Source organism: Plectropomus leopardus, chromosome 16 (assembly GCF_026936395.1).
Source record: "Plectropomus leopardus strain MGB_pleo_1.0 chromosome 16, ASM2693639v1, whole genome shotgun sequence".
Classification (NCBI taxonomy): domain Eukaryota; kingdom Metazoa; phylum Chordata; class Actinopteri; order Perciformes; family Serranidae; genus Plectropomus; species Plectropomus leopardus.
The window spans coordinates 22,727,626-22,752,405 of NC_142191.1; the positions used below are offsets into that span (position 1 = coordinate 22,727,626).

General features: G+C 38.4%; 3 protein-coding genes and 1 long non-coding RNA gene across 4 annotated transcripts; 2 read left to right on the plus strand and 2 right to left on the minus strand.

Annotated features, from left to right (window-relative positions):
* Positions 1–612: 612 nt before the first annotated feature.
* On the plus strand, positions 613–9,564 carry selenol (selenoprotein L). Its single transcript, XM_042503751.2, has 9 exons — positions 613–801; positions 2,460–2,538; positions 3,128–3,181; positions 4,156–4,201; positions 4,784–4,911; positions 5,371–5,485; positions 6,220–6,342; positions 7,182–7,319; positions 7,917–9,564. Exons 1-9 carry the CDS (start codon positions 696–698, stop codon positions 8,082–8,084), a joined length of 957 nt encoding a protein of 318 aa, XP_042359685.1. The 5' UTR covers positions 613–695; the 3' UTR covers positions 8,085–9,564.
* clec11a (C-type lectin domain containing 11A) lies at positions 9,526–13,586 on the minus strand. The gene is made up of 5 exons (XM_042503752.2): positions 13,240–13,586; positions 12,125–12,239; positions 11,835–11,942; positions 11,093–11,176; positions 9,526–10,818 (listed from the first exon to the last, which is right to left on the minus strand). Exons 1-5 carry the CDS (start codon positions 13,330–13,332, stop codon positions 10,406–10,408), a joined length of 813 nt encoding a protein of 270 aa, XP_042359686.1. The 5' UTR covers positions 13,333–13,586; the 3' UTR covers positions 9,526–10,405.
* Positions 13,587–14,945: 1,359 nt separating this feature from the next.
* Positions 14,946–21,759, plus strand: LOC148186894 (uncharacterized). The gene is made up of 3 exons (XR_015779083.1): positions 14,946–15,105; positions 16,398–16,538; positions 21,609–21,759. It is a non-coding gene; the product is annotated as an uncharacterized LOC148186894 (long non-coding RNA).
* On the minus strand, positions 18,772–24,746 carry c16h1orf198 (chromosome 16 C1orf198 homolog). Its single transcript, XM_042503105.2, has 6 exons — positions 24,383–24,746; positions 23,508–23,558; positions 23,169–23,294; positions 22,574–22,741; positions 21,616–21,960; positions 18,772–20,151 (listed from the first exon to the last, which is right to left on the minus strand). Exons 1-6 carry the CDS (start codon positions 24,698–24,700, stop codon positions 20,095–20,097), a joined length of 1,065 nt encoding a protein of 354 aa, XP_042359039.1. The 5' UTR covers positions 24,701–24,746; the 3' UTR covers positions 18,772–20,094.
* Between the last annotated feature and the right edge of the window lie 34 nt (positions 24,747–24,780).

Sequence of the window (24,780 nt, forward strand, 5' to 3'; positions counted from 1 at the left end):
GTTTCAGAAGTTTCAGAAAGTTTCAGTTTCAGAAATACTGGAAGTTTATGCCAATAAATAGCATAGCAATAGCTCATAATGAACTACTTTATATGTATATAATGAACTACTTTATATGTAAGTCCCTGATTTTTTTTTTTTTTATAAAACTGGAGGCCAATTAGGTTGTAGAAACTGTGCCGAAACAACATGAACTACTTTTAAAGCTTGCCGTGTAATACATTATTACATTGTAATTACATTATCGTGTTACTCATCTGTAGATACCAATCATTTTTTCTCTTTTAAAGTATTTTTGTAAATTCAGTTCAGGAATTGAAGTTGTAATTATGTTTTATCTTCTTTGTTACTTGCAAGTATTAGTGCTTACAACCATAGATTGTATATAAAGATCTTAAAGATCTTTATATACAATCTATGCTTATGACTATGTTTTGTGCAACTGCTAAATATATGACCCGCCCTATTCTCCCTCTGATTGGCTAGTATTCGTTGCCTTCTTTGGCTGGATTGGTTGGTAAGGTAGGGTAAGCCAATCAGAGGTAGCGTAGGGCGGGGCATGCAATCACCAGCCTCCAAATTTTTTATTTTTTTTTGCACCACATGATTTTGTCACGTGACGAGCATGCATTAGCGCTCACATGGCTGCGTGAGAGCTCAGTGTGTCGGTGCAGGTGAGAGAGGAGCCGGTGAGCATGGCTGAGGATGTGATCGTGTCAGAGGAGACTCTAACAGGGGCTCTGACCCGGCTGGTGAACTTGGGCAAAATCCTGCTGCAGACCGCCAAGCAGGAGGCGGCAGGTAGGACTGATGCGGAAGAAGGATGCACCACATAGGTTACGACACGACTCAGAAGTTTGCAGTTATTTTTAGTTATAATGTTTTTCTTCTTTGTTTCGATTGTAGCTTTTTTTAACTGAGATTAAAAAACAGTCGGCTGTAATTCAGCTCCCAAACGTATTACATACTAAATAGTTTCGGCCAAAACCTAGAATTTAATTCTGAAAACTTCCACATAATCCAATTTATACTTTGACCTGAAAATTGACGGCTGTCATACTTGTTGCCTTCATTTTCTTATTTACTATATTGGAAAAAAAAAGTACAGAAAATCTCAACTTTATTTTAATTATTTTTAAGAGGACGACTTTATTTATTTATTTATTTATTTTGAACATTCTTCCATTTAAAAAAATAAAATTTTTATGTTTTAATTATCTTGATCAGACAACCCTTCTGTTTTCAGTCTTATAAGGGCCATTCTCATTGATAATAATAACAATGATTCTGTAATACCTTGATACCATGAAATCGTGATATTTTATTTATTGTACCATGAAAATCTCACACCTTTGAAACCCTTCTCAGTGGACAGATTGAATGGGTTAAAACTGTGATTTGTCAGTCCTTAATAAAAAAAACACACTTTGCCTTTTAATTCCAGTTTATTATAGTCATTATTATGCACTTGACACTGAAAAAGGAATCTGTTCCTATTTGAAACTGCACACATTTTAAGGGTCTCTGCAGGTGCTTAAAAAGTCTTGAAATGTCTTAAATTCCATTTCATAAATATCCTTTTCATAAAAGTCATTTAATGGTCTTACATTGACATTTCTGAGGCCTTAATTGCCACAAACATTGTATCTAATTGTATTTATCCATTTGTTATCTTCTTTTTGTGAAAATGAGTCAAGCTCCTCTGTGTGAACATCCAAATTTCTGATGTTACAAGTATTTAAACCAACCACTGAACCAGATACAAAATGATAAACATAACTCACTCTAATAATGATATTACTACATAAAACCTATCTGCAAGGGACCACATGTACTGCTGGATATACTACTTCTATATAATACTACTACTAGTATACTACTATACTTACTTGCAATTCTTGGATAAGAAAAAGATGACTTGTCTAGAAATCTGTCTTAAATTTGGTTAAAAATGATCTTGCGAAGTCTTAAAAAAGCATAAGATTTAAGCATCTTGTCAACGCGCTAATTTTGATGCTTAACTTCCGATATGTTTTACCTATGAGTGATGATTTCTTGCCCAGATATATGTATGCATGCTATGAAGTGGTAGATCCCTCTTGTTGAACCCTTCATGCAAAACAACTTCGATTTACGAAAAGGATATCAGAATATATAATACTTAAAATACTATGTTTCACAATCTATATATTGTTTCTAATGAGCACAGCAGCATTTAAATGTAAGAATACATTTTTGTTGGTTCACCCACTGCTTCCCACACAATAGTTAATCATTATACTGAGTCTCCTTTTAAATGTTTCATAAGCTGGCTACTATTCATGCTTCTTGTAAGATCTGTGTTATGGAGTCACTGGACCAGAGGTGTTGTAATGTAATCCCTGTCATGCTTGTTGCCAACACTGTGACGCTGCACAAATCAGCCTGACCAATAACTACGGCCCTTTGTTCTCATTCAGAGTCCCTGGAGAATTTTGTCCCACATAAGATCACCACTTTATTCGGCCTGATCACAGCCGGAGCAGACTTCTACAAAAGGTGAGGCGCTCTCAGTCACTGGGCCACATCATGGGCATCATCATCATAAAGTATAACAGAGTATATTCACTGTCTAAGTCAAAGTGTTACCATATTTTTATGCTTCCATGCTGGCGATTGCTGTGCGATTTCCGTATGCATGTCCATCCGTACGTACACACCACTGGGCTCGAGGCTAAACTGATAAGATTTTGGTGGTCATAGGTCAAAGGTCAAGGTCGTTTTGACCGTGTCTGTCTCATTTGCATGAACACAATATCTGAACATGGCCTTGAGGGAGTTTCCTTAAATTTGGTACAAACGTCCACTTGGACTCAAGAATGAACTGATCAGTATTTGGCGGTCAAAGGTCACTGTGACCTCATTTAACATGTTTTCGGCCTCAAGAATGCCTATGCAAAAATGATACACATATATCTCACAGGTTAAAATCATGAAGTGGTGATATTTTATATGCAAGAGATCAAAGGTCAATGGTGACATTTTTCCTGTGCTGTGGGGGGGGGGCACTTGACTGGTGCGCGGAGGCATACGGCAGTGACTCTAGTTATACTCTGAAGTAATCGTGTGTTTTATTACTTCTGAGCAGCCTTGGAGTGAAGAAAAAGAGTGAAGCAGAGGAAATTTGGCAGAAGTCTTATCAGTAAGTATGGGTACATAATTATATCAAATGATGATAGTTAATAATGATTCTTAAAAATGCCATGCAAAGGTAGGAACAAGTCTTTTACTGTGTCCAAAATTTGATATTAATATGCTGTTTAGTGGGCAGAAACAGTATGTGAGATCTAGAGTGAAACCACCAGAATGTGAATTACTTTCAGTTTCTAATGAAATATTGCAGAAAGTAAACACTGGATGTTAAACCAGCATGAACTGGCTGATCACCTTTGGATATGCAAGCTAGACCATAACCTATGAAGGTGCTTATTATTATTGACCTAAGCTTTGCCTTAAACCCAAGATTAAACCCAAAGAAGACATCACAAGCATTTTAACTGTAACTTTGAAGTCAAGGATTAGTGCTGCTGTGTTGTTGAAATTTAACTTAACTGTGGTTAGTCACTGTCTTATTAGTTATTGACCCTTTAAAACCTAATTCCATATCTGTTTTTGCGCAGTGTTTAGATGCCTCTCGCAAGCTATTTAAAACCTGAAAAAAACTGGTTTGATTTCTTTCAAAAACATGGGATATAAAGGCAATGACCAGCATGGCAAGAAATGTTTCTCAATTTGCAAAAAGAAAAGTAAAAGGTGATGATGAAAATGACCTGAAATTAGTTTTAAAAAGGGAGGAGAGAGTAAACTGTTCAGAAAAACTCAATTTATGATCATTATAATAATTTTTTTTTGGAGATCACATACTGACATGAGCAAATAAACCAAATATAAATGAATGAATTATATATCTAAAGAGAATATATCTAAGAGAAAAATATGTTTCATAATTAATTTTCTGCACTTTTGTTTATCTTTTGGGCCATATGTTATGAAGCTGTTTACTGCCTTTTCCATGTTTTTGAAAGAAGTAAAATCAATTTGCTCAGGTTTCAAAGGGTTAATGTAATAAATAAAGCTCATTGTTGACACCTCCGTATTTTCTTTGCATTTTTCCAGCCATGAAGCAGTGAGAGAGCAGGTGGAGGAGCTTATGCAGCTGGAGGTCTGTATGTGGGAAACTTGATGCCCTTAAAAAAAAAAAAAAAAAAAGGCATTTAAATTTTTTTCACTCCCTAAAGAAACCATAGTATTACACTGTTTGTAAATGTATATGACTACATTTTTATTATTATCCTTCAGTTTCTTCTATTTATGCAGGGTGTGTATAGTTTTACGATTCAATAACAACTCAGCAGGAAAAACAATTTCTGCCAGGATTCCTGCAATAAAATTAGGTCAAGTCGACGCACATGGTTTATTTGTCGGACTATGGCATTAAAACATTTGCTAAAACCCACATAAATTACTAAAAATGATCTGGACTGTGATCCGTTGTTCTCTTGTTATCTTAGAAACAAGAGATTAAAGCATTATTATGATGTCTCGTCTAGGTTTATCCATTTTGTTCTACCCGAGTTTAATATTCCTTTAATCATTTCCAATTAATTAAAGCAACCACAGATGTTTTTTCATTGTTTTTTTTTTTAACATATTTTTGTATTTAAATTTGTCTTTAAACCTGTCCTGACACAATGTCCTGGGATTTATGTAGTTTTTAACCCTCTTTTGTGTCTCGCACTCTCAGACTGAGTGGGACTCCTTCCTGGAGAGTGTGGACAGAGGTCTGCAGACAACAGATGGACAGCTGTCAGGAGGAAAGACAGCAGACAGCCTGAGTCCTGATACTACATTCACTGATGGACGCAGTAGAAAGTAAGTTCACACTTTAATCTGTCCACATGACTTTTGTTTTACAAAATATCTCTCTACACTAGACACAAAAACAACCCAACTGCCGTCAGCGTTAAGCTGTCTTCTGCAGTCTCCCCTCGTCTCAAAGGTAGTAAAATGCAAGCTACCTTTTTCACCGCTGGATCTCCTTAGATACGAGGATCAGGAAGTTCACTCAGTGATGCTCTGGAGATGTGAAAGTTTTCCTTCCACTCCTCATCAACAACAAACCCTCAAAACTGTGTCTGCTGGTTTGACTGGGATTTCCAAAATTCTGAGAAATATATCTATTCTCAAAAACATCTGTGTATGTGTAGACAAGGCCCAAAAAGTGCAGTTAGGTTACTTAGCAATACAAAGATTACACATGAATTATTAATTGAATAAAGTTTGGTGAGCCATTGCTTCGTCTCGGGCTGTTTCCATGTTGTGTGTTTGAAGGAGCGTGACTCTGGGTCAGTACCTGGGTCAAGGTCAGAAGCTGCTGCTGGTCCTCATCAGACATTTCGGATGACTGCCGTGACGAGACCACGTGGCCGAGCTGGAGGCCAGTCAGGTTAGTTTACCTTCAACCTGATGGTAATTATTTATTTTTTGGAAAAAAGGCCAAACTTTTAACCGTATAAATCTGTTCCTGGGTTATCATGACATTTCTCTTGCAAAACAGTTTTTTGTGTTGATTAACAAGTGCAGTTTGCATCCTTTTATTGTGTAAAACTTTCCCACCTGTATGGGCTGCTATTTTTCTGCTTATCTCTAATCTCTGCTTTTTTTTTGTGGATACCTGTTAAGATTGTCTAGTGACATTTTAGTAGCTCTAACTAGGCACAACAGATCTGTCAATCTTTGAATGTCTTGTGTTGGTGGAAACTAAGTATATTCAACTTTGAATATTTCATTTTACGCTGCTTTATACTCCAATACATTTTGTAAGCAAATATTTTACTTTTAACTCCACAAAATGTAATGAACAGCTGTAGTTTCTAGTGATTTTGAGGCTCTAGAATTTCTAAACAAATTAAAACAACCAACCTTTAAAAAATGCCATATTCTAGTTTTATGAGCAGTTATGACAATTTCCCAAAATGTTAAACTATTCCTTTAAAGACTTGGACTCCTCAGTATCTTTTTTCTTTTCTCTGGCTAAAAGGACAGCCAACATTTTTTCCATGGACAGCCACTGATCCCATTTACTTTTCTATAATAAATTACTTGCCATGAAAAAGACAGATTCCATAAAGGCAAAAGCTAATTCTGTGTGTATTTGTCTCTCATGTTGCGTCTCTGCAGGCTCTCCTGGAGGCTCGGTCAGTGCGGGTCTTGGTGGTTTCGTTCGGCGGCGTGGAGGGAGCTCAGGTGTGGCTGGAGCAGACTGGGTGTACGTTTGACATGCTGCTGGATCCGCAGAGAAAGGTCAGGATGTTTCGGTGTGGATTTCCCGGGGAATGCAGTGGACTTTAGCTTGAAACTTTCACGTCTTCCCAGAATTGGCGGAATTTGTGACATTCCCACATATTTGCCAACACGATTGTTGTTGCCGCTTGTTTACTCTGTATTTGGGGCTGTCACAAATTGGTGCATAAGCATTCACCTGGAAGCAGGAAATCAAGTGTTTAATGTTCAAAATGTTCTGGCGGAGGACCCCCAAACCCTGTTTCATGTGCACCCCCCCAGTGTTGAAATGAAACATACTGAAACCCAGTGAGTTTGAGTAACGAGGACATTAAGGAATAAAAGAAGTAGGCTATTTCTTGTTCTGTCAGATGAGAATAAAAAGAATCAGACTACGGCACATTAAATCTGTGCCTGTATGTTCTCAGCATATGTGTATTCAGTGTCTGCGGACAGGTGCATGACACTGGAAATGGCTCTGACTCAGCACACACAAGCTGAGGGAACCAGAGGATTTAGCAGCGGTTTGATGATGTGTCATGAAAGCTCAGTAAGCCGAATTCTCTGAGACGTTCATCCAGAGAAGTCAACCACCAGATGTTAGCAGATGTGAGATGGAAATGAGGGCAATCAACCAAATGTGAGGACAGAAGATTTTCCACATGCCACAGAAGCAATCGTCAATCATAGCGCGCGCGTGTGTGTGTGTGTGTGAGTGTGAGTGAGCGAGAGAGAGAGAGAGAGAAAGAGACCCCGATTAAGTCAGTCTTTTCCTTCCTTTTGCTTTTGATTGCATAAAACTGCCAAAAAATGTTTCTGCAGAAAGTAGTGCAACACACCAGACGTCCTCTCTGCTGCAGGTATACAGGAGTTTTGGCCTCGGCTCGTCCTACGGCAAGGTGATGAAGTTCGGCTGTCTGCTGCAGTACTCAGAGTACGGAGCTGTAGACAGAGACTTCCCAGACGTCCCCCCTCACCTACTGGAAGATATCTACCAGGTACAGAGAGACGACACGGCAAACATTTTGACATTGAGGTGCTGACGTAAGGGCCTGAATCAATGACGTAAACCAAAGAAATATGTGCCAAAATTCAGGATCTGATTTACATGTGTGGTTCTAGCTTAAAATAAGCTGCTGATCCCCTTATTAACTCCTTGTTACCTTTATCTCTGTGTGCCATGCTTTTACGAATTCAGAGAAAAGACCACGCTTCATTAGTGCCTGATTTCCAGCTTTGACCAACAAGGAAATCCCCACAATCACATACAGAAACCGTCAAAAACCTTTTTCTTAAACAAAATGCTGTTATCATTTCTATTTTGTAATGTTTGCAGATAGAACTTTGTGCAAATGTTAACAACGAAATGTCAAAACAAAGAAAGAAAATGAATGGTTACAACAAAGCCAAGACATGTAAAAGATTTTGCATTCTTATTAGTGTAGTTTTTCTAAAGTAAATATTTAAACAATGAACAATAGTCTGCTAATAACTGTGAGAGCACTCCTCTTTTGTGTGTCATGAGTCATTTGATTCCACATTATTACAGGAATAATTGAGCGATGAATCTTTAGTTATTTATTTATTATTTTCAGATGGGAGGGAACTTTTTGCTCGATGAAACAGGGAAGGTTCTTCTTTGTCATCCGTGTAAAACTCCAATGGACAGGCCGACTGTGACGAGCATCCTGCAGGCCGCGGACCCTAAAGGCTGCTCCTCCAACTCTGCAGAGAAACACCCACATCTAGACCACAAGCTGTGAAAGATATGTGAACACCGGAGACACCGAGCCTGATCTGGGGCTTTAAGAGGTTACTTTATTTTGTACCACATCACTGACACCACAGAGAAAGAGCGGCTCTTTGACTCACGTTTATGACGTCGCATTTCACACTCATGACGCCATGAAGAAATGTGACCGATGCAGAACCGTGAAGCAGAGACGACCGATCTCCTCTGTTGTGTCAGTGTCGTGATGGGAGCGTTTCAAAATGAGTGGTACTGCTGGATTACACTTTATTCAATATGAAGTTAATTTTATATAATAATATGTAATGTTTAACTTTGAAAAAAAGATAGCAAATTTTACTGTAATCTTTACTACTAGACAGTATGGCATTTTTTGTAACCATAGCTGATTAATAGCTGTGTGTTTTTACAGCCCTAAATGGCAGTAATAGATATCATTTTTTAATTTTAGAAGAGACAAATCACTCCATTACCCAAAAAGATGCAACATGATTTTACCGCTGCAAACTATTATTTTACTATTGCTATTTTTCTCCATGTGGCTGCTCAGGCCAGAGATTAAAGCTGCTGCTGCATAACTCGTTTCTAATAATCCGTTAAAAAATAATAATAATAATAATAATAATAATGATAAATAAAACCCACTTGATTGTGATATTACAGTAGAAAAAATATATAATTTCTTCTGTGCTACAGATCTCTTCTGTACATATCTAGGAATGAAAAATACACGTAATTTGTCTTGAATTGTGAACAGTTTGACATTCAAATCACTTGACAACCCAGGATTTTTTAACAGCAGGGCTGGGTATCAAACCTCAGTGCCTTTTTGTTACAGACTGAAATGTGTACGTAGCCTCGCAAATGATCAAGCACCAAAAACTGGCTTTAAATATCTAGTTAAATTTTTATGCTTGTTGTAATGGTATTTGAGCAGATTGATCCATATTTTAGTCCAAATTTAGCTCACTTTATACTTTTATTTAGACAGTTACCATACTGATGTACGGAGCTCTGGAGTGACCATAAATAGAATATATATATATATATATATATATATATTGTATAAAAAATTTCTTTTTTACATCTTTTTAAAAAAACTGAAATCAATCAAGTCTTTGTCTTTGTCCTCCATCTGCATCGAGCACTGTGATTTTAACTTATATTTAGCCCCACTTGCCAAGCACTGAGTTAATGTCTTGGTTGAGGCCAGTCTCAAAAAATAAATTCTGTGGAAAATGCGCTCTGTTATTTTGATTGTTTCCATGGTGCTAAACTGACCTGGAAGTAGACTGAGCTTTTCTTTTCAGCCTGAAAAAGTTTTGCAAGACTTGGCAAAAATACAAAGTTACGTATCAAAAAAGTATTTTGGTATCTGCATTGTATCAAAAATGCTACCCGGCCCTACTGATGAAGCTGACCGACTTTTCCTGACTGATCAGAAAACAATGCTGTAAACCAAATAAACCTTTAGTAAAGATTTATGAACAACATTTACATTCAGTGTTTTATGTACAACTTTCTTGTTTTACATACTGTAGGACAGAATACATTTACATACAGTAATCATGTCATTTTGTTGGTGTAAGGGGATTTAGAAGTGCGACTGCACCTTAAAAAATGACTCCAGAGATGTTGAAGAATCAGCAGTTGAACAGGGCTGTCCCGGCTGGAACCAGACTTTGTTAAAATATCTTGAAAGCTCCGGAGTAACAGAGAAGCACTGCCTAATTCCTGTGAAGCTCAAACACACGTTGATTTATATCTTCAAGAGGTTCAGTATGTACTGATTCTGAAGAAAGGGCCTCCAGCTTTCTGCGTTTTCCCATTTTTGGAAACTGTGAACAAATATTTAGAATTCCAGGTGTGAAATCACAGCAGAGTCCTGGCTAGTTTACATTCATATCACTGCAGTTGCATGAATAATATAATATTTATATTAGGAATAATATAATATTTATAATACTGACATAATAAGATTTCTTATAGTGTGTCTTTTTCAGGAAGTTAAATAGCGATACATGACTTTGTGTGCATTTGAGCCCTATGTTTCACCTTAAAAAAAATGAAAATACCATTAAATATCATGGCAAATGTTTTTTTTTTCTACTGTCACTACTTAAAATACTAGATTAATTGCATATAGAAATGAAATGATATTTTCTTTACATAAAAAACACAATACGTTTCATATGGAGAATTGAAGACAATTGAATACAACCAATTCATGTTAATTAAGTGTCTTTTTAAAGGCAATAAGTTATTTGAAAATATAAAGGACTTTTATTTCTTTCAGCGACTGAAGGTCAAAGTAAGATGGCGAGAGAGTTCATTTTAAAGTGCCACCCTGTCATCAAACTCGCACAGATAGTTCATGGTCCGATCGCAGTAGTGGTCCCACCAGTCGCCGTCATCTGACGACATCGCCACACAGTTCTCCCGCCTCCCTCCGTCGGGCTGGCTGGACAGGAAGTGTTTGCGCCACTGGAAATATGAGACCCGCGTCCCGTCTTCAAAGAGGTACATGCCCTCAGATCGCAGGTCGTTGATGCCCAGCCAGACGGGCCAGTTGCCCGGGTGGAAGAATGATTTGACGTAGTCCGCAAGGGCCTCTTGCTCCTTGCGGTCGCGGGGCATCGCCATGCGGCCTCCACGTTCCAGGCACTTCCTGGATGCTCCGGCGTAGTCCTCATGGCTGTTGTATACAAGATAACATTTGTATCCCATCCGGTGTCCTTTCTGGCAGCCTAAGAAGCAGACAAAAATAAGACTGATGCTTTACTGCCAGTTAAATAAGAACATGTTTAACTTTATGTCAGGGCGTAAAACCTGCATTATAAATTTGTATTTTTGGCCACTAGGGGGCAGTGCAACAAACTGTAAACACAACATTAACATATTATCGCCTTATAAAGTTTATGGTAACTGAATGCAGACTGTTGAGTATTTTACACAGCAGACGCAGAGTTAAATTAGCTTTTAGTCAAGTTTGTATGAAAGTCAAAAATGTATCTCTGCTACCTTCCAGCCTTCCCATCTCCTTGCGGTTGTCTCTGCTGTGCTGGTAGACCTCCCGGATGCTGTCCTCCAGCTCTCCAACCTTTGCTGCAATTTATAGTGATGAGGAGCCAGAAAAACATAGAAAAAGGGACACAAAAGTCAGAACAGGGCATTAGTAGCAAAAAAGTAGCAAATGAATGTAGAGCATTATTATTATGGGGGTTGAAGTGATGGAGGAAGCCAAATGTAGTTTATCCCATTCCCCTTGATTTTTATTTTATTCCAATACAATATCGACTAAATTGGGACAAACGGAAGTGTAATGCATTCACTTGAAAAACAAAATCTGCTTTTGTTCTTCTGAATAAAGATAATATAGTAAATCCTTAAAAAGAAAATTTACAATATTATTATCCTGTAAAGTCAGAAAAAACAGTAGATTTCTTTCCCATGAAAGCTTTTCTTTAAACTTTAAGGAAATTATCAGGCTAATTAAGAAGAACATGGTATATATTATTATTATATTATTTTTTTCTTTTCAGTGACTGCATCACACTTTGGTAAATCCTGTTGCTGACTTTTGCACTTTTTTAGCAGAGGGGGGCGCCACATGTATCCTTCATTTTTTCATTTTGCCATGTCACTGACTGTTGGATATACAGATCAAAGAAGTGTTAAAAAAGGGTTGGTAAAAAGGGTTAAAAAAACAAAAAAAATGGAATTAAAAATGTAGAGTATTTGTGGAGAAAAATGATTGTTTTACCATCCATTCTGATCAGACGGTCCATCAGCTGGCTGACTTTAACATCCAGCGTGTAGTGACCAACATTCAGTTTATGGATGGCCTGGTCCATACCGGCCAGTCTGGACACTGAGGAATAGAATATAGAGGGGGTAAGATACAGGAAAAAAAGGGAGAAGAAATTAAACGTTGTGCAGCCACATTTATTATTTAGAATAATAAATGATTGAGTTATTTTCCACACTGATGTCATGTTTGCTGTTACTGTGGGAAGCTTTAGATCTGAACTGAATGTGCACACAGAGACTCACAGACATAGTTATATGAGTTTTCAAAGTCTGACACTGGGCTGGTTGGCTCTGGTTCAGGCTCTGGAAGGATATCAGGAACATCTCCTCTGGTCTTCTTCACCTCTGGCAGTGATGCCTAACACACGCGCACACACACACACACACACACACACACACACACACAGAAATCACAATGTCAACATCTTTCGGATGCTTTTAAAAAAAAAAAAAAACAACTACATTTAGGTTGTTTGATCCCAGTTTCCTCAAAACCAGTCGCAAACAAGCGTCAGATGCTCAAAACAAGTTTATCAGTGTTGTAACCAAAATGCAAATTACCTCACTGTTGTATCTGGACTTGCCTCATTTCAATGCTCAATTTTTTCACAACATAAAGAAGAAATCATGTTAGGACACTTTGCCAGTAATTTTACATTTATAGGGAGCTTAATGCTTTTTATTTTATGTACCCATATATTTTATATGGGTAAAAGATGCTCCTATAATAGTGCTACAAAATCCTTAAAGCAGCAGTGAACTGCCTTGTAAATGAAAATTAAATAATCAGTCTTGGTTTAGTGCATTTGTATCTTGCCTGACTTTATTGTCGTCTTACTGAATGGTCCACTACAGAAGTAAATGTTTAGTTTGTTGTTGCTGAGTTTGCAGTCTTGTATTTTGTATATTATCTGCATACCTTATCTTGTAATCGATATATACTTTGATCAGTATCAGTAACACTATTGTAATCACATTTATCACCTTGGTCTCCCAGTGGGGTTATAGTCTGACAGAGGGAGATGGGAGTTTTATTTTGAAGTCTTAGAAGAGGAAAACCTGCTCTTCATTAATACCAGTATAACCACTGCAGTTGTTCCATTATCATCCTCAACATGTCTGCTTTATTAGCACTTCAGCCACCTCAGCATAATATTTGTCAAACTTGATCTTAATGTTTGTTATCTTTTGCTTGTTTTAGCTAGACCTGAGTCCCTCCCACACACATGTAAAGCACAGACACAGCACTGTGAATGGATTCTGTGTTTTACCTAAAGAAACAGGCATACAGCAGTAACAGAAACATCTCCAATGAAAAATGTAGTTTAAGAGTTCAAACACACACAAACAGTCCTGACCTGTGTCGGTGAAGCGTCCACTGTCCCTGTAGGAACACACACACACACAGAGTATAAACACAGGAGAGCGAGCGAGGTGGCAGCCGGTCCCATTTTCTGCTTCCTACTAACTCTGCTTTAACTCCAGCAGCTAAACTCCCTCTGAGTTTCTCTCTCTCTCTCTCTTTCACTCCTCTTTCCCTCCTGACCCTCGTGCTGCACTCAGAGATGTGATCCAGCACTCAGTTAAGCAGCAGCAGGAATCTCCCATTAGATGAAGCTCAAATCCCAGCGACTTAAAAGATAAACCAAAATCCCATCCAAGTCGTCTGCCTGCTGTCTTTCTTCCGTCTGCCCAGTTCAGGATGTGTCTCCTCTCTTGCCCAACAACAGGAAAGCTCTTTTTTTTTTTTTTTTGCTCCCACCTCCCATTTCCAGTCTTTGTGTGAACTCTGCGGTTTTACACAGGGGGGTAACATCACAGGTGGTGCATGTTCAAAGGGGTTATTTTAGCCTGAGGGGAATTTCATTGTCCAAAAAAACCCAAAATGTTATTTTTTCCAGAGTTAAGAAAAACAGGTTTGCTCTAAGCTTTAAAAAAGTATTTCATTGCTAAAACGATGGTCTTTTAATAAAACGATGCTGTCAACGAAGTAGAAACATGCAAATACTTAAAAATTGGTGCTACATGACCAGAGAAAATAGAGACAAAGGACACATTTGCTCAAGAAAACCTTCAACTACCAGAATGCACTGTGCCTTAACAGAACAATAAAAGGGTAACTTTATGTGAAATATGTTTCTGACAACATTTGAGGCAAGAAAAAGACAACGCATTGCCAGAATCTTGAAATTTGTCAGAGCTGCTTAGTTTTACTCTTGATACGTTTTTTTCAGCCTCTGTTTTCACTTTGCAGGAAGCATTATGGCGTCTACTTCCTGTTCACAAACTCTTGCTATTACAGCTAAACACAGCACTAAAATGTGTTTTCAAAAAACTGATTCGAAACAAAGGCAGCGCAGTTTCATAAACTAGACTTGAATTCGATCAGCACTAGTTTAAGTGTTTGATCAGATTTCGGTCTGAGTTTGAGTAAGAGAGAGAGAGGCGGGTCTTTCTCTTGATGTGCTTCTACTCTTTGTGTCCGTGGTGGCAGCATGGGCGGCTGGCAAATATTAAAATGCTGAAGTACAGCCTGTGGTTTGAGCAGCAGCCCCAAAAGCTGGTGAAACTGCATTAATTTGAGTTTCGCCGGGGGGAGGAGGGAAATCTAGGCACTGGTTAGATGGAGGTAAGTTTGTCACAGTTCATCTACATATACAACCCACACTGTGTTCACACAGAGGTGGTTAAACATTGGCAGTGTCTCTTTAATATTGGTTTCCAAAGATTTCCAAAGAAAACTAAATAATTTAATCAGCGTCAAAGTCTGATGCCCTCAGACTTTTTGGAAGACTGGAGTGATTATTGGTAATAAACTCATTTAAGTTGCTTAAATTAGTTAGCCCGTCTGTGTTTTCTGGATTGATTTATTATAAAGACGATTGTGTTTTTATGGGTTTCAGTTTACTGTGTTCTTCCTCTCCATTATTTGCCCATCTACACACCTGCCCTGCATCAGCCCCATTAGTCCTTTGGATCACCTTATTCCCCTCACCTGAGCCTTTCTGCCCTTTTTTCTCCACCTGCACTTCATCACTTCATCACAGATTAGGTTGTATTTAAGTCCTGGTTTTCACTTCAGTCTCTGTTTGAATCCCTGGGTTTTTGTTGTGTGATCTTCAGCTGCTCCAACCTTGAATAAAGGGTGATGTGTTTGACATCCTGTTCCCTGCTTTCTCCTACGTTTGAGTCCACCGGCGTCACATCACGTGACAGCTAAAGAAGTAAGGGAGTTTTGTCAACCCCAATTTTTTTTTTTTTCTTTTGACAGCATTTTAATTCTGAAATTGATCAGTAAAAAAAGTCACATGGTTTTCACACATCCATAAGCAACCAACAATGTATAAAATGAAACTGTTTAACTCTCGTCTCGTCTTGTCGTCTTGTTAGATTTCGTCTTTTATAACTTTTATTGTCTTTTATTGCATTTATTTTTATATTTTCTAAAAACTTCTAAAAAAATTGGTTTATTCTTGTTGGCCTTTGTATATGTAATTTGTTCTGGCTTGCGCTCGCTTCTTGCTTTCTCTGTTTGGCTTGATTGTTGATTGTTGATGTCTGCTTTTATTATTCCCTGAGTTCCTGCTTTTGCTTTGTCTGTCGAAGCACTTTTTGAACAGCTGTTTCTAAAGGTGCTATATAAATAAAGCTATTATTATTATTATTATCATTAATTATATAACTGCCAGTGAAACATATATAACCTGAACAAGTTTAATGCTTATAAAATAATGTATAATTTCCACAAAACAATCCCAGTTCAAAAAGTATTCACAATGCTTTTATGGAGCTTTTGACTCTATGACACAGCAGCTAATTCATCACTGTAGTTTGCTCAGTTGATTTGAGGAAGGATCTGCTGACACGCGAAGTCTGCTGCTGTTATAATTTAACATTTTTAGGATGCCTTCTCTGTGCTCAGTAGACCGAATCACTGAGACATCCCACTAATACCAATATTCACTTCCTGGTAGACAACTGGTTCCTGATTTGCATTTCGGAGATAAGTGAAATGTTTCTGTGAACTTTTTTTTAAGTGGCTAAAAACTGAGGCAGTGTTTGCTCAGCTGTCTAATAAATATTAAGCATTTAATATATATATATATATATATATATATATAGTTTACATTTAAATAGTAATTTAACAAACTTTCGAGCCACTGACAAACTTCTGATTACAAGGTCAAAATGAACTTTTATGCCTGATTATTACTTTGTATGTTTTGAGCTATAAAATGTATTTCTGGCTTTTATGTTAGTTAGATTATGTTAAAAACTGCATGCCTGTAACACATAAGCATACTGTAGTCATAAACTAACACACACACACCCCTTTTTATTAATTTGGCCAAATGTCAGGCCTGCTTGCCAAGCTTTTCTCATGTAATTAAATAAATCAGCAGTAAGAGAAATACTGTGGATAGGCTGTGGATCTGTTCAGGGAAATGATGACATAAATGTCTGTCTCTAACCGTGTGTGTGTGTGTGTGTGTGTGTGTGTGGCTCGTTATAACAGGAGGTATGCCAGTTAAAATGCCACAAGAATCCAGCAGCAGAGTTTCCAGGGAAGCGACCGCGGCATGGCTCTGGGATCTGGAGACTGGGAGGAGCTCGGGCAGCGACTGGGACAGGGTGTTCAGCAGAGACAGACAGATGTGTAAGTCTGCAGGACGGCCGCACACACACACACACACACACACATACACACACAGCTGTTCCAGTACATGACACAGTCCAAAAATCCAAATTTTTTCCACACTTCAGTTTCGATTCTAACAAGGGATTAGAAAAAGGGTTTGTGATCCCTAAAAAATAATTTATCCTTGTTTTAACCTCGGTGGTTCCTGCTAATTTCCCCACTGTCAACAATCAAAGCAACTGCGTCTGAGTCAAACAAGGGCTGAAAGTATTAGTCATTTAATGAATTAGTCAAACAATGGAAATATCTGTCTGTCTATCTATCTATCTATCTATCTATCTATCTATCTATCTATCTATCTATCTATCTATCTATATATATATATATATATATATATAAAATTATTTTTACAAATAATTATATATACAAAATACAAAGAAATTATCAAATTCCAGCCTCTCAAATCTGACAGTATCCTGCTTTTTTCTGTTTTCAGCTCTAAATCAGCCACTTTAAAAGCTGTTACAATATAACTGTGTATTTAATTAGGAGGAGCATTACATTTACAAAACATGAAATGAAATGAAAAATGGGTCTCTCTCTCTCTCTCTCTCTCTCTCTCTCTCTCTCTCTATATATATATATATATATATATATATATGTATAAAATCATACATAGCCTATGATAGGTATGGTAAGGTAAGGTATTTTTTTGTTTTTGCTTGCTCACTCACCACAAAAACGATGACTCAATCAAATTTCCAGCTAACTGCAGACCTCTCACACCAGCTGTTAGTCTGAGACACCACTAACTCCATGCTTAAAACACAAACAAACAAAAAAAGCGGACCTATGGTTTTATTTTCAGTTGTCCTGTTTAAGGAGCAGGCTGCCTTATTAGCATCCTGGGCAAAAAGGTAACACACTATTACACAAAAACAGTCCTGTTTGTGTTTCCGCTCTAAGTTCAATACCATGCAATGATTTTCATTCACCCAAACATTTGTTGCAAAAAATAGATGAGGGAGAACACAAAGTAGCCATTCAGTCTGGAGTTGTTGGGTGGTGCTGCAGGGAGGCGGCTGGACTGGACAAAGGTGCCTCAGTTCAGTGAGAGATGATCAACACAGACATACAGTACCTCAAAGACCAACGCTGATAGATGATATATTTACTGTAGATTGAATCTGTTTATGATTATTTTGTGAAATATGGCACTTTGAAGATGCCAAATTCTAAACATTTAGCGCTTCAGCTACACTTACCGGGATCTCCGCTGACTTTACACTTTTGAGTGTGTTTATAGGTCTTGGAAGGTAAAACTGCACACACAAGATTTTTAAAGCCTTAAATAACACCAGCAGAGGGACAAGATGATGTCATATTACTACAATTCTTTTAAAAAGTCTATAAATAAAAAAAATTGCGTTAAATTACCTTTATTGTTACATTATAGATTTACCATTCACTTACAATTCAGAAATTTGTTGATAAACCAAAAGTTGATTCCACAAACGTTCTGCGTATTTTACAGTACTATAGCCCTTGTATTTAGTTATAGCATGGATAAGCATCTTAACTGGAAGTTGAGACAAACATGGGACATTAAACCTTGAAACCCCAAAATGACCATAATACAAACTGTATAACCTCAATTATAGCAGAGGCGACACCATCCATTTCATGTTTGTGTAACCGAAATATCCCTGGCTTAATCATGTTAGCCCCAACATGCATTATATATGAAACACAGTAATGCTCTTCCTTTCCTGAAATAAACACTGTGGAGGATCTGCTTTGAGCCCGAGGGAGACGGTGGAATGAGGTCTGCTGATTCCAAACTGGGCCAATGTGTTGTTCAACTGCACAGCACAAAGTTTCCTCTGAGCAACGGACATCCTTCCCTCCTCCTTTCCTAAAAGGCATTTTGGATCTGGTAGAAATTACAGCTGGAGGAATTGATGTCATGGAGCTGAGAGGGAGGTCAACAACAATGCAAACAAGCAGGAAAACAATCTTCGACTGATGTTGCATTTGTAACCATAACAGAGACTCCCGTGGTAACCCCGTCCTTCCCTCCTACAAGCTATTAACGTGGCCTTCATTAAATTTGGAAAATATAATTTGTGGGTGTGATCAAGAACTGAAAGGCAAAGCGGACACAGTATTCAGCATTACAAAGGAATAGGATCTGTGGTCTTTGAAAAAAAAAAAAATCCTCGTTTTGCAGAAAACAGAAAAAGACAGAAAACAGGTTTGACTTTTATTTATTTACTTCCTTCCAATCTGTGACCTCAAAATGCATGAGTGCAATATACATGTATAGCATAAGATACAATCAGCAGATAAATATAAAAATCAGTAAAATAGTACTCTAGTCATGTAAACTGGATTCAGATCTATGACACAAAGTGGTACAAATCACTACATGCCTGCCTGTTTATCTAAAACACGACGTTTGAGTGCGTCTTCTTTTTTTTTTTTAATACAAATGCACACTAGCTCTGCTCAGCACTAGTTTGAGGTCAAAGGTGACAACTGGGAGAGGTGAGGAAGTGTTGGCGAGATGCGTAATCCCTACAGGACGTCTGTGACGGTTTTCCACAGCAGCCCGGACATTAATTCTTCCCTCCTTTTCTTTTTGTTTCAGTTTAGTTACCACTTGCTGAAAAAGATCTAATTCACCAAGTATCTGAAAGTTGGAAAATACATTCTGCTATATTTCTGTAAAACGATGCAATGGTAAAATTCTACCATATTCCCCATCTGAACATCTTTAAAAAAAACAAAACCTTATTATTCCAGGAATTCCATAACCAGCAGGAACACTGTAATTGCACAATGTGGGGTGGGACTGCAGCACTGAGCACTACTTTAACTCTAAAACTCTTATTGGAATATATAGGTACATATAAATAAAAGCACATCATTGAGCAAAATCTTCATAACAAAAAATAATAATGCATGAGTGTTCTAGTGTTTTGCACACATGGAAATTTGACATGCTTACGGTACCAAAAATGTCCTTGATTGCTAGATAAGTGTCTAAAAAGCTACAAGTGAAGGCAGCCAAGTCACACCAGTACTGTGCATTCACAACACAAGCACACGACCGGTTAAAGTTTATGTTTGGGGAAATGCATCCACAATTGAACTTTTTGTTATTGGTGTTGGCTAATAAAACCATTGGATTTGTGAATTGGTTTTAGGTCATTTTTTATATACGTTGTGATGCAAACTTGTTCGGAAATGTGTAATCTTTCAACCGGGCTGATCGCAGTGTGAATGCACAGTCATGGGGAGGACAATCCCCGCTTATCTGATTTTAGTGAGCAGGGGGCGTTTTGGAAAGAAATCTAAAGAGATTCTAGTCAGAGAGGGAACATCAGCACACAGGCAGTGAGATAATGTCTTAACAAGCCACTGAAGATAATTATAACAATATAATGTGGTCATTCTAGAGACTGGTGTTTGTTAAATCTAGACGTGGATGTCTGTAGTCATGGCAGTGTGGTCCTTCTTCGGAGTGATGATGAGAATGATTCAGAGCGGTGACTGGTCTTGGCTGTGGTTTTTACCAGTTGTCCAAGAAGTCAAATCCAGTCTTCAGGATGCTGCTGCTTGTGTTAAACTGAGGAGACAGAGAGACACAGTTCAGGAGTTCAGTGTGACTAGCTTTGAGAAACAATTGGTATTCATCGGTTTTTTGACACTTGCATATGACACGAAGGATTTATATTAGATTAATGAAATGACTTATTTTATTTATCTTATCGTACTTCCCACAATGGATTTATTGTATCGGTGGTAGCTCAATTCTTACTTACAACATTCTTACTTTGTCAGAAACGTTTATTTCTTTTCCTCCCCCTACCCACAGCAAATTTTTTAGTTGTTCTTGTCTGGTTATGCTGTGCTCACACAGCTACATTATCACTGAGTCACCATTAAAGTGTTGCTCAAACACTTGCTAACATAGTTTTGTTGTGTGCGTGTGTGCTACTTGCCAAAAAGAAACCGGACTGAACTGGACTCAACATCATCTAAAGAGTGTGTTTTATCAAAAAAAATCTATACTTTTGTTCTGAGCTCCACTTTGACATCACATTTTGCCACCCCACTGTATCCCTGCGTGCACCTTACTGCACATAAAGCTAGCACCTCAGTAAAGTACCTCAGCTTGAAACAAAGACATCTGATTAGCTGATGCTTCACTGCGTCACTGGAGACAAAAGTACAGGCCAGCTCAACTTTTATTTCTATTGCATTACGCCTGTCCGCTTCAACATTTGTTAGCCATTAGTTTGTAACTTTATGCCATAAGCTTCCATTGAAAATTACATTTAGCCAATTTCTCGTAGCATGAACAAAGCATTTGGGGTTTTTTTTGAGGCTGGTGTGAAAGCTGTACATCAAACTGGTGCAGACTAAAACAACTGGACAACAGAGACTGAAAAGTTTGGTTTAGTTTGGTTCAAGTTGGACTTTGGTGCAGTTTGTTTGCTGTATGAAAGCAACACTAATGTGTGATTTTAGAGAAAAATGCAGTTGTGTAATATGTGTATCTATTTTTTTTAATTGTCATCGCAATGTCAACTTGCATCATAATCTCATTGTGAAAAACTGCACTTACTGCACTTTCAATTTGTTTAATAAATTGTTGGAAGTAACATCCCTTAAATATCCTTTATTTTTTTAATTCAACAACGTTATTGCATGTCTTCCTTGTGTCGAGCAGCCCCAGCAGAAACTCTTATCATGTAATCCACCTTTTGATCGTGAAGAGGTGTTAAAGAAACTGCATAACTGATTTATATAATCTTTCAAGATCATTTGGTAACCCTGGTAACATGTACGGCTGTAGCACAAAGAATTTCCCCGATCATTCGGGGGGTGGAAAGGAGTATAACAGTTGTGTGTTTTGGCCACATCCTGATGTCACAGCAGATATTGGCCATATATTTTCTCTGTAAACGTACAGAATGTGATTAAGACTTTAAATCCATCACTGCTGCATCATCCAAAGCAAATGCTGGATTAGCAACTTTGCTCACTGAACTGTTTCTCACTTAAAACTATATGTTTCAGGACTTACCTGGGCAAAGGTGGGGCTTCCGCCGTCATCCTCCTTCTCTTTATCCATACCGCTGGAGAGGTTGGGGGACTTGGACAGCATGCTGGAGGAGAACACTTCGTCCACGGTGCTACCGACTGATGGCAAGGTGCTCTGAGATCGCTCCCATCCTGCAACCGACGACGACACGCTGACAGGTGGGGCTGGGTTTGGTGAAATAGAGATCGATGCTGGTGTTGCACTAACAGCGACAGGGATAGGGGGGTGGGGGGCAGGAGGTTTGGGTGCTCGCTGCTTAGTGGACCTGGTGGGAGGTGGAGGGTGGGGGTCTGCTGCCTCTGGCTCCTTGGAGGGGACAGAAGTCTCCTGTAGAAAAATGATATTTACCATTGACATTTTTATTTTTTTGTTTTAATTTTATTTTTCAACTATACATGTTTAAGATAACTTATATTTGAATGGCACAAAAAGAACAAAAGTCGATTTTAAAACTGCTTCCTGAAACGGAGACTGAAACAGCAGTTGTGTATTTGTTGACAATTCTTTTATGCTTCTTGTAAGTGGCAAGTTACAAAGGTGTTTGCTGAGGTTGTAAAATGCAAAATCACAGCAACAAGTGTGCAGGGAAGTAGAGAAAAAAGAGCAGCAAAGTAGAGTGTTCAGAAACAATCTAGCCATCATTGTTTTTTGTTTTTTTTTAAACTGTAAATTGGCTGCATTCACCATCTGCTTCTCTGACACTTGTGGAGGCTGCACAGATGCCAGCTATCTCGGCTTCGGGCTAGATTCTATTTCAGGATGCACAGCTCGATAAGACAAGTGACAAGTGCTGTGTTGGGAACTCGCTTTGATCTGTTGTTTGTTAGAAAGAATACAGACCAGGAAAGCTCTGCCTGGGCCAAATATGTGAACAAACAATTTATGGCGGCTGTTACATTGAAAACGCCACCAGATAAAGGGAGCAGATTTCAGTTCTTACCTGCCGGAGGTAGGAGGGGAGGGATTTCTCTCCTTTCTCGAGGGATTTGATCTGGCTGGGGGTTAGGGACTGGAAGTCAGCTTGCTCTCCCTCCAGCCTTGACCTCTCTGCACTGATCTTCCAGAAAGACGACTCCTCCTCTGGTCTGCGTCCCTCACTGACAGACACCTTCAGAGTCACACAATAACACGTCCCAGGATTAGAGGCTGTATTTATAAAAATCACAACTGCATGGTCTCTCCTGTAAAATCAAATATTTCTTGCAAACTTCTGCTTAAAAAACATGATTTCAGTTAAGGAAAAGATTAATTTAAGAGCAATTCGTTCCTACTAGATATGTACCTGTGAAACATGTCAAAAGTGCACTATTTATGGATCTATCGGACTGTTGTTATGGGACAAACACTGTGTTAATCTGCCACGAAGCTCTACGTGTTTTTGTAAAAGTGCCCTATGGATAACATTTTAACAACTAAACTGGTGTTTTCAATCTATTCCAAAGGCTCTAAAACACATCTTTATTGACACGTGAGGAGTTGACCATTTCCTTTTCCAGCCAAACTATACAAATTAAAACAACCACTCATTATCACACCTTGTTTCCTGGTGTACTCTTGCCAAGCTGGCTGGAATGAGGAGCCTTTGCAGCCTTTGGGTCTGCCTGCGAGGCTGAGACCCCCTGCTCTGCAGGGCCTGACGACAAGCTGAAATCCAACTGGCTCTGAAAAATGAAAGCAACAATATAACTTGACTCAACTAAGCTCAACTCTACATGGAAATTTCAGACAAAGTGGCCAGATATATAGAAATAATATAATGCAACTGCACATATTTAATTAGTTAAAAAAGAACATATCTGTTAACATGTAAATACAATCTAAGCCACATTTCTTCCCAGTGTTATCAGATTCAAACTGCACCTGAATGCATTTACCTTTGTCTCCCATGAGAAGGGGGCAGAGTGTTCGTCTTGCCAGGTAATATCCTAAACAATAACACAACAGCGCGGTTACAATTTTAACTAAGACACTTAGAGACTGCTAATTATTTATGCGGGGGCAGGGGTGGTGCAAAACTCGGGAGGCATGTAAAATATTTTAGTTGCTGGAGAGGGACTTGTTTTTAATTTTGGCTAAGGGGAAGCACACCCAACTTTAAATGACTGTATTTTGTATTTATATTAAACACCATCTAAACCACTAAACCTGCCGGTGGGTTTGAAAGGCATCTTTTCTTTAAAAATACCAAAATCACAACATTTATCATAGCCACAGACGTTAAAAAATGAAATATAGTTGATATTTGATTTGGTGATAAGTCTTATTCTCATGCAGTTTGTGTGTTGCATTGGCTCATATATCTACATTTGGTGTAAATATATAACTATGGGGGAAAATATTTGCAGCTTTGGAGATGGTCAAGATAGAAAGCCCCCCCCCCGTGATAAATAAAGAACAGCCCCTTAATGCACATCATTAATATTTTAATTATGTATTTTACACTGTACTTAAGAGAAGGTCTAGCATACATTATTTACCTTTAAATAAAGTAACAGCGACTAAAAACACCATTTTTTTAACAAAATACTATGACCTTGCCTTTTGTAATTATAGTTTAATTTACTATTGAGCCTTATCTTTGAATTTGATAACTAAAATGTCAGTAACGTATCAGATAGCCACTATGACGTTTACCTACATATTTTTACGGCTACGTGGCTAGTTAGCAACAACGACGACACCGGCTAATCTGAGCTCTAAACACACCGTCAGAGCCGTTTAATATCCGTCCAAATTTGTTTTTTAGTACCTCTTCCCCGAAATGTACTATCTTCTGTCCCGTCTGAATGAGCAGTTTGGGGTAACAGACCACTTCTTCTCGGTCCACTCTGTGCATGGCGTATCGGGCTCGGATATGTGGATCCATCATCCCGTTGTCGATGGCGCTGTCCTGCTCCTGCGGCGTCATTTTGTCCCAGGACGAGCCGTGCTTGGCTTTGATTTTCTCCCTCTCCTGCATGATTTTCTTGGCCATGGAGTTGATGGAGGAGAAGTACTCAAACTTCTTTTCCTCCATCCTGTGGGCGTCGAGCCCCGCCATGGTTGCGGCGGCAATCATGGCTGCCATAGCTGCTTCCAGCTGTTGTTGTTGTGTGAGGAAGCGGAAACGGCTGTTCATCGCCGTGTGGGCGGGGGGCGGGGTGTGTG

Coding starts and splice junctions, on each gene's coding strand:
- c16h1orf198 (XM_042503105.2), bottom strand. CDS start 24,700: ATGGCAGCCATGATTGCCGCCGCAACCATGGCGGGGCTCGACGCCCAC. Junction 23,559..24,382: donor TAGTACATTTCGGGGAAGAG/GTACTAAAAAAC, acceptor GTTATTGTTTAG/GATATTACCTGGCAAGACGA. Junction 21,961..22,573: donor TCCCCTCCTACCTCCGGCAG/GTAAGAACTGAA, acceptor ATTTTTCTACAG/GAGACTTCTGTCCCCTCCAA.
- clec11a (XM_042503752.2), bottom strand. CDS start 13,332: ATGGGACCGGCTGCCACCTCGCTCGCTCTCCTGTGTTTATACTCTGTG. Junction 11,943..12,124: donor AAACTCATATAACTATGTCT/GTGAGTCTCTGT, acceptor TCTATTCCTCAG/TGTCCAGACTGGCCGGTATG. Junction 11,177..11,834: donor CCGTCTGATCAGAATGGATG/GTAAAACAATCA, acceptor TATAAATTGCAG/CAAAGGTTGGAGAGCTGGAG.